Source organism: Octodon degus, unplaced genomic scaffold (genome assembly GCF_000260255.1).
Source record: "Octodon degus isolate 3935 unplaced genomic scaffold, OctDeg1.0 scaffold00098, whole genome shotgun sequence".
NCBI lineage: Eukaryota > Metazoa > Chordata > Mammalia > Rodentia > Octodontidae > Octodon > Octodon degus.
The window spans coordinates 1,768,759-1,778,513 of NW_004524674.1; the positions used below are offsets into that span (position 1 = coordinate 1,768,759).

Consider the following 9,755-nt stretch of genomic DNA (forward strand, 5'->3'; position numbering starts at 1 on the left):
AGAGAGAGAGAGAGAGAGAGAGAGAGAGAGAGAGAGAGAGAGAGAGAGAGGTTTTGGGGTAATTTTTAGACCCTCAGATGCTGGGTGAGAAGTAAGGTCCCTTGGGTATTGTGGTGTTTTCTTTTACCCATCTGGTGGGTTTTCCTGGGCTGATAGATGTGTCTGTGGCCTCATGGGCTTATTTCAGGAAGGACTTCCTGGTCCTCATCCCCGAGGGAGTGCAGGTGACGGTGCTCTGGGGCCTGTCAGTTTATCAGGAAGGTGTGGGTGAGCTGACCAAGGAGATCCTGGGAGTCTGGCCGTGGGCATGGTTTCAGCTGGAACTCAAGAGATGTATCAGGACTATGATCCACTGTTTTGGTGACCAGGTGACTTTTCATTTCCGCACCACAAAATGTGACGAGGAGCGCACGGTGATAGATGACAGCAAGCAGGTGGGGCATCCCATGCACATCATCATCGGGAACATGTTCAAGCTGGAGGTCTGGGAAACGCTGCTGACGTCCATGCGGATTAATGAGGTGGCCGAGTTCTGGTGCGACACCATCGTAAGTGGCTCAATCAGATTGTTCCTGGGATCTGCCCACCCTCACGTTTTGCAGAGCTGTGGTGTTTCAGGAAAGTTGGGGGTAAAAACAAAGCTCTGTGATGCGAGTCCCTCAAATTTATCTCTGCAGTCCTGAATAGGAGGAGTCCACTTGAAGGAACAGGCCCTAATGCGACAACCAGGAGCATGGCTAGCAGACAGGATGTGGGGTCAGGTGACCATGCCACGTCGGAGTGAGCCCTTCCCTTCATAGCCTCCCCTTTCTGTGAAGAATTGTAATGTCTTAGAAGCTGTTGGCCATTGGTCTCTGCCCTCTTCCCCAGTCCCATCAATGTGACATTTTCCCTGTATTTACGGCATGTCATCAGGTTATCCTCATAAATTAGGTTCCTTGTTTTGTGGCCTAGGTAGAAATGGCAAGACTCACAGACCATTAACAATATTTCTTATGGAAACTTTGCAACATATATGAAAGTTGATAAAACAAAAAAGTACCCATCACTCCATACCCCAGCCTTCCTCACCCCATGTAGTTTAAGCAAATACAGACACCATATCACTTCATTTGTAAACACTGACATTTGTATCTCTGAAATATGTGGATGCTTAAAACACCTAACTACAATGTCATCATTAAATTTTTAAAAAACTCAAACAATTCATATATATATATATATATATATATATATATATATATATATAGTCACTGCTAGAATTTCTCTGGTTGTTTCATTTATTCTTTTTTTTCTTGTATTTTAGGGAAGGGTCTGCAGAGTGTTCAGGGTCTCACTGCTAGATTGGACTTGTAGTGATCCTCCTTTTTACAGCTTCCCAAGAGCTTGGATTACAGGCGCACACACCATGCCCAGTCTCAATCACCATCTCAGCATGCTCAGGGGGCAGATCCCACCTGGCAGGCCTGGGAATTGAACGCTTGGCCCCTGTGCCTGCTTGTAGTGCTTTAATCTGCTGAGCTATTTGGCTGGCCCTCCTCATTTATTCTTTAAAAATGATTGAAGTTAGTTTGTTCAAAGTCCACATACAGTGCATGGTTGATATTACGTTTCTCATTTTATCAATGAGCTTTCTCCTCTTTTAGATATGGATTTTTTTTAAAGGAACTGGGTCAGTTGTCTTGTAGGAGTCTTGAATTATGTTTTATCTGTGACTTTGCCAGGAATTGTCTAGCATGTTCCCATTTGCTTTTTTATAAATTGGAAGTTTGGCCTAGAAGGCTTGCTAAAACTCAGGTCTCTCTCTCTCTCTCTCTCTCTCTCTCTCTCTCTCTCTGTCTCTTTGCAACAGTATGTCACAGTGGTACTGTGTGTTGCATTGGGAGGCATGTCATACCTGTCTCTTACTGTGATGTTAAGATTGATTGGTGGAAGGGCTGGGGAGGTGGCTCAATAGAATAAGCACTTGCCTGGCAAGCTCAAGGACCTGAGTTCAATCCCCAGTTCTGAAAAAAAAAAAAAAAAGATTGATTGGTGGCTTGGCTGTTGACAACCTGATCCATCCACTCACTCCAAGTCTCCCTCAGTTTTCACTGCTGACAATGGATCCACAGACTCATTTCTTTATCTGGGGCAAACAATCTTTTGAAAGGAGAGAGAGAGAGAGAGAGAGAGAGAGAGAGAGAGAGAGAGAGAGAGAGAGAGAGACCTGTGTTAGAATTCTGTCCTGTCTTTTATTAGCTGGGTGAATTGGGATTGTCTTTCCCTCTTCTGCCACTGTATTTCTTCATCTATAAATCAACAAAAGCCCAATATAAAGGTTTTCTTGATGGTTATATGAGATGACATCTATGAGGAAAGATCACAACATATGTAGGGAGGGTTGAAAAGTAGAAACTGCTATTCTGAGTTAAAAGGAATTTAAAGATTAACTCTTTCATCTCATTAATGAGAACATTGATGGGTTAGAGAAAGTAACTTGTCCTGGGTTGAACATCTAAGGGAGAGAAACTGAGGGAGATCCTGGTCCTTAAACCTACCTGCCCAGGACATGCTTCTTGCTAGTGTCTACTGTAGTAAAGTCAGACTGTAATTCTTCCTTCTACTCTGGGCAACCTCATACAATGCCTTTTTCTCATTTTATGTCACCCAACACACAATAGTTAAGCACGTTTTCTTTGTAGCAGTCTATATGCTATTATTTATTTGGACTTTTTGGTCATTTCTTAAGATACTGGGAGCTTAATCCAAGGGGGAGTATGTGCTTATCATTGAGCTACATCCCTAGTCTTCTTTTAAAATGTATTTGGCACAGGGTCTCACTACATAGCTTGGACTCATAGTGATCCTCCTGTTTCAGCCTCCTCAATGCTGGGATTACAGGCATACACTACCACACCTGGTCTTGGTGGTTGGCTCAGCCTGCCCAGAGGTGGGGCCAGTGTACATCCATATTTGATCCATCCATCTATCCATCTATTCTTCTACCTACCCAGGGTTCCAGGGATCAAACCCTGGTCTCTGTGCTTGCCTAAGCAGGCAGTTAGTCCCCTGAGCTATCTTGCTGGCCCTTCTCTAGTCCTTTTCAATTTCTTTCTTTTTTATTTTTGAGATAAGGTTTTGCTGAATTGCCTAGGCTGGTCTTGAATTTGCAGCCCTCTGCCTCAGCTTCTGGAATAGCTAGGGTTACAGCATGCACCACCACACTGGGCACCCTAATATTTTTTATTTTTAAAAAAGTGTTTTTAACCAAATTATGATTTCAGAAGGCTGACTCTTTTAAAATTTCAGTTATTTTTAAAACTGGATATATTGAATTTGCTTACAATAATGAGTTCTTCTCCTTTTCAGACCTGTTTGCATCTGTAACCAAGTTTTCTCCTCACAAGAGCCCCCTTTTGTAGGGCATGTATTTACTAACACAGAAAAGCTGCATATGTGGAAGGCAGTTGGTACACTCTTGATTAGTTGATTGATTTGTTATTTGCAAAGCTACAGGCTACTGTCGCTCCCACCACTCGGGAATGGCTCTTCATTTCCTGTAGTGCCTGTTGGTTTGATCAGGTTGGTAGTTATTTCTCATAGGCTGGCAATTTTTATACCATGCTGACTGTTGATTTTCCAAATAGCCTCTCTCATCTTTTCCATAGCTGTAGTGATAACACATACACACACATAGAAACACACACACACACACACACACACACACACACACACAGATACACCCCTCCTAGAGTCATTTATCCACCTCTACGTCCATATTTGATCAATCCATTTATCCATCCATTCTTCTACCTACCCAGGCTTCAATTTATCTATCTTTTCCTCAAACTAGTCATTCATAATCCAACTTCTACCACTCCACATTTCTCTCTCCCTCTCTCTTCATCCTTCTCTCCCTATCTCCCTCCATCCATTAATGACCTTCATGCAGCACCTGATTTGGCCTGTTCTGTACAATAGAAATGAAATGGCAAAGTTCCCAGCCCTCAATTAACTTCAATTCTGACAGAGAGCTAAGCACCTAGACCATTACAATGTAGAGAAGCCAATGCCCTAACATAAAGAAAAGTCACAACTGACTGCTTTAGGGTCTTGTGGGGAGGGATTCTTTAAGAAGATCCCACCGAGCTGAGTCTTGAGAGATAAATAGGGATTCACCTGGTCTAGAAGTAGGGAGAAAGGTAGTGTCCAGATCAGGAAGTGTGAAAAGGCTTGATGTGTTACATTTAGTTGGCCCACTTTCTTCTATAAGGCATCTCTTCATCCAAGAATTGCCAGGCTAAGCCATTAGCAGGGCAACTGTCTGTTGACAGGGGCTGAGGAAGGTCTGCCTTTCTCCAGCAGTCACGGAGCAGGGTCTGCACCTGGCGTTACCTTGATGTTTAGGTCTCTGTAGGAGCGGGGCTTTTCTCCCTCCCTCCTTCTCCCTAGGCCAGACAGGCAGAACCATTGAACGGTTCTGGGAATTTCTGCCCCAAAATGCTTTTCTTCCTCCACCCGTAGAAATCATGCTAGCCTTGATGTGGGATATTTTGTGGACACCTTGTCTTTTGAGGTCAGAGTTTGCAAATTCAGATTCCACAAGGATCAGAAACCTTTCTTGCCCCTTCTAAGGGGGCAGCCATCTGCTCCCTCTGGACAGTTGCAACCTGCAAGGGGCAGGGCCCAGAGTGGCAGGACAGTCTGTTCCAGAGACAAGCCAGAATTCGGTATTAGCGCATGGACCTGATCTCTCTCAATGTTTAAACATTGCCAACCAATTAAAAAACAGACAGGAAACAGTCTATTCAACAAAGGAAGAAGCAAAGCTGATCTTTGAGTTAGAGATGGTCTGTCACACTCCAGTCCATTGCCTCCATTACAGGCTTTTGGAGAGAACAAGACTCTGGCCTGGAAGGCCCAGAACGGGACTGTGATGCTGGACTCCTCCTACCCCAGCTTGTCTCAGGGCTTCAGGCTGGCCTTACAGAGCCCTGTGCCTGACTATGGCTGCCCATGTGGCCTGGCGAGAGGGGCATCACGGGCAGTATAGTACAGAGACTGACACCTTCCTTCCAGCCCTCAGGATTGTCCCTAGAGATGCTGATTCTGCTCTGCCTCTCAATTTTATCTTCCATCCCAGGATTTCTCCTGGCTTCTGGTGGCATCCCTCAGCTCACAGGTGCCAACTAGGGTTCTTGAAACTGTCAGGATGGCAGGTGTTGGCCGGAATGAGGGCTCTGTGTGAGTCTGTGCCCACGCAGCTGCCTGGCCTGGGCCCCCAGCTGCCATTCTACTTGTGGGGCTGCTGAGCTAGGGCCAGAAGCGGCCCTCCCCATGGCAGGCTCCCCCAAGCCCCGCCTCCCCGTAGTCCAGCCTTGACTCAGATGTTCTCAGCCACCATCTGGTTATCCCTCTCACAGAGCAGCAGAGGGCATCTGGGCTAATCCAGGCAGGGAAGGGTGGGAAGGTGACCTTCACCCCATGCTCCTGCCCCCCCCTTCCCAGCACTGTGCAGCGCTGGCTGTTCATATGAGCTAGAGCTGGGCCAGCTCACAGCCCTGTCTAGGATGTGGGTTCTCAGATGCCAGGGTGGGGAAGCTGAGGCCCAGCAAGGATCAAGTTTTGCTGAGGCCCCACAGCTGATTTTCCTAGCTCCTTACCCAAAGGGTGGCAATCCCAGCTCCCTGGGCTGGATGAGGCTACAGTGAGCCACACCTATGTCCGTGCCACTCCCTTGAGTCCCTGTGACAACCTTGTCTCTAACACCAGATAAGGCTACCAAGAGAAGAGGGGATAAAGGAGAACGATGACCTGGGCTCATTGCTATTTAGCAGGGCCCCAAGGCTGCTAAAAGGGCCCTCTCAGAACTGGGATTCTCCTCCCTTACTGCTGCCCACCACCCTGCCTGTGAATCACAGGTGGTGGAGCTCAGGGTCTCCTGGGCATTGGGCAGGGGCCAGCAGGAGGCAGTGTGATGCTCAGAGCCTGGCCTCTGCAGTGCACTTTGAATCTCAGCTTTCTCACTGGATAGTTATGTGGCCTTAATCAGTTGCTTAACTTCTCTGGGTCTTCAACTCTGAACCATGGAGGTATTAGTGCCTCCCACTCTGGTTGCTGTAAGGACTGAAGGAGCTGGGAAGTATGCAGGGTTTTGCCTGGTGCACAGGTGTCTTTGCTTGCTCCTGGTGAGCGTAGTAAGGTTCTGCAGTGGAGGATGCAGAGTCTGGGCCTTAGTGACCCAGCCAGCCTGGAACAGGCCACGGAAGTCATCCCCCCACCCTTCCCACAGCACACAGGCGTCTACCCCATTTTGTCCCGGAGTCTGCGCCAGGTGGCTGAGGGCAAGGACCCCACTGACTGGCACGTGCACACCTGTGGGTTGGCCAACATGTTCGCCTACCACACGCTGGGCTACGAGGACCTGGATGAGCTGCAGAAAGAGCCGCAGCCCCTGATCTTTGTGATTGAGCTGTTGCAGGTGAGAACGGGGACCAGGAGGGTGAGTCTGTGCTAGTGTAAAGGAGGATGGGCCTGGCCCTACTTGCTTCTGGACATGTCCAGTTTACAGAGAACAAGACAACATTGAAGAGCTGGCTGTGGTGGTGCAGGCCTGTAATCCCAGCCTTCTGGGAGACTGAGGCAGGAGAACTGCAAGTTTGAGACCTGCCTGGAGAACTTAGCAAGACCCTACTTCAAAATTAAAATAAATAAATAAGTAAATAAACAAAAAGGGATGGGAATGTAGCTCAACACAAACACTCTGGGTTCAATTTCCAGTACTGGTGAAGAAAAACAATCTAAGAATCATAGGAGAATTGAAATCTGGGGGGAAAAAAAAGGACTCATTTTTTTAAAGGAAAAATTCTAATGGGAACCAGTATCTTGTTCATTTTAGATAGTTTTTATCGTTTGCAATACATGGAGACAGTGTATTAAAAATGTGATTCATTTTTATGTAGGAAGCATTTTCCCTTGATTGGCTATCTACCTCCTCTTCCTTCCTTCCTTCCTTCCTTCCTTCCTTTCTTTCTTTCTTTCTTTCTTTCTTTCTTTCTTTCTTTCTTTCTTTCTTTCTTTCTTTTTTATTTTAGGGAAGGGTCTATAGGCTGTTCAGGATCTCACTACTAGATTGTACTTGTAGTGATCCTCCTGTTTACAGCCTCCCAAGAACTGGGATTACAGGTGCGCCACCACACCCAGTCTCAATTGCCGGCTCTGTGTGCCCCGGGGGCGGGGCTGGCACAGCAAGCCTGGCAATGGAACCCCCGGCTCCCGCATCTGCTTGCCCCTGGCCCCTGCGACTGCTTGCAGGTGCTTTAATCTGCTGAGCTATTTGGCTAGCCCTCCATTTTTGTTTTCAAGTGAGGTATTGTAATCTCCTCCTTGATCCTTGTGGTTTACGAATTCAGGCTTGGACCTGGAACAGCAGGACAGACTACATGGCCCTGCCCACAGTCTCTCCCCACCCAGATCGAGAGGCTGGCAGCCCTTGGAGTGGGGTGGCAGGGGGCCAGACCCAGAGTCAAGGCCAGGACAGAACTCATCCTGTGGCCAGAGCTGAGACTCAGTCCCAGGACTACACAGAGAAATCAAAATAAAATAGAGAATGTATCAAACAAGTTGTGTTACAGACCTGCTTGAACGGTTGGGTGGTCCATGCACGGCACTAGGGGATCCCCTCCAAGGGGCTCATGACATTGCATGTTTATATTTTTATAATGATAAATTGCCAGCAGGTGGCAATAATGAGTCTTGTTCTACGGAAATAAGTATTAGTGATGCTTTTATGACTACTGGAACTTTTTCCTAATTTGCAGGAAGCGCTGGTTTAGGGCAGGGCCCTAGCCATGTAGCCTCCTTTCCCTGCTCCTCTGTGCTTTCTCTGCTGCTCTGTGTTTGATCACCAGACGAGCCTGGTAGGGTGGAAAGGCAGATCTGACCTCAGCCAGCCCCGTGGGTTCCACCCTCCTGGGTCCTTGCTGGGGTGTGGCTCTGTGGGTCTGAGTCACTGATCAGGGGCTCCTGGGTCAGGTGGAGGCCCCCAGTGAGTACCAGCGGGAGACGTGGAACCTGAATAATGAGGAGAAGATGCAGGCTGTGCCCATCCTCCACGGAGAAGGCAACCGCCTCTTCAAGCTGGGCCGCTATGACGACGCCTCCTCCAAGTACCAGGAAGCCATTGTCTGCCTGCGGAACCTGCAGACCAAGGTGGGGGCATCCCTGGGCCTCTGGGGTGCAGGGGCAGGATGGGCAGTGGCCTGAGCTCATGGCTCAGTCTCTGCTCCTGGCAGGAGAAACCCTGGGAGGTGCAGTGGCTGAAGCTGGAGAAGATGATCAACACCCTGATCCTCAACTACTGCCAGTGCCTGCTGAAGAAGGAAGAGTACTATGAGGTGCTGGAACACACCACTGACATCCTCCGCCACCACCCAGGTGCGTGGGGTGGGCATCTGTGGGGGGGGTCTGCCCAGGGTCGCAGGTTCATCTTTCAAGAAGCCCTGGACTTCTCGTCCCACTCTGGAGTTCCCACCCTGCGGGTCCCTCCCGGGGGTGGTGATGCATGGGGATGGGGCAGGCGCTGGTACTTACTGTGGGAGGCAGTCTTTAGAACCGTGTATTTGGATACGTCTAGCAGGAGAGCTCACCAAGCTTGTGATTGTGCAGAGCAATCATCAGGCTTTTTAAGGAAGGTGGGAATCAAGCCAGAGACAAAGTTAAGTCCATGAGGGTAGGGTGGAACAGGGAGAGGGCGCTGTTGGTGGAAAGGGTGTTGGACTAATGTTGACAATAGCATCAGACACTTAGGCTCCAGGTTCTGAGTGCCTGCCTTTATTATTTCGCTTAATCCTCAAAATCCTCCCAGGCACCTTAGGGGAAGTTGCGGGGCTCCAAGATTATGCAATCTGAGGCACTCCTAGAGGAAAGGAAATGCACAATTTGAGCACAGCACCCAAGTAGTTACAGGAGCTTGCAAGGGTCCCTGCCAAAGAAGGGAGGGGTTATTGTTATTACGGTATAGTCAAGGAAGTTGAGGCAGAGGAGGCTTAGAGAGCCTAGAGATGGTGGGGGTCAGGATGGGGTTTAGTGAGCTGGTGAGGCCCAGCCTTGGGGGCCAGGCTGGCAGGTGCAGCGCAGCCCTCCCCGCAGGCATCGTGAAGGCTTACTACGTGCGCGCCCGGGCACACGCGGAGGTGTGGAACGAGGCTGAGGCCAAGGCAGACCTGGAGAAAGTGCTGGAGCTGGAGCCGTCCATGCGCAAGGCGGTGCTGCGGGAGCTGCGGCTGCTGGAGAACCGAATGGAAGAGAAGCGGGAGGAGGAGCGGCTGCGCTGCCGGAGCATGCTGGGTTAGGGGCTGCGCAGCGCCCCGGGCCCTCCCTGTCCACACACGGTTGGCTGCCTGCCGGGCACGCGGGGGGTGTGCACACAGGCTGGTTGTTTCTGATTCAGTTGAGAGGATTTCGGTGGCACTCTTTAAAATTTAATTTTCGAGGGCTGGAGCTACAGCTCGGTGGTAGATTGCGTGCTTAGCAAGCACAAGTTCCTCGGTTTCACCCCATCGCGTCCTCCCGTCAGTTGAAATCAAAATCATATACACCTATGATTTAAAAAAAAAACCCAAATAAATAAAAAGCAAAAGAGCACAGAAGAGATTATGAGTAACAGTGAAGTTTTCCTCCATCCCCTTCCCTCTCATCAAGACCTAGTGGTTTTAGTAGACTTTCTATTCTGGTAGATTTTCCCTCTGTCACCAAAAATGTATTTGCATTAC

The 9,755-nt window shown here is 48.8% G+C and overlaps 1 protein-coding gene across 1 annotated transcript in view; it reads left to right on the top strand.

Annotated features, from left to right (window-relative positions):
* Aipl1 (aryl hydrocarbon receptor interacting protein like 1) overlaps positions 1-9,347 on the top strand; it is a 9,966-nt gene extending 619 nt beyond the window's left edge. The window contains exons 2-6 of the mRNA XM_004638312.3: positions 369-548; positions 6,275-6,463; positions 8,017-8,193; positions 8,277-8,418; positions 9,133-9,347. Of these exons, the coding sequence (XP_004638369.1) occupies positions 369-548; positions 6,275-6,463; positions 8,017-8,193; positions 8,277-8,418; positions 9,133-9,335 (891 nt within the window). The 3' untranslated portion in view covers positions 9,336-9,347. The remainder of the gene's footprint in view (positions 1-368; positions 549-6,274; positions 6,464-8,016; positions 8,194-8,276; positions 8,419-9,132) is intronic.
* The last annotated feature ends 408 nt before the right edge of the window (positions 9,348-9,755 follow it).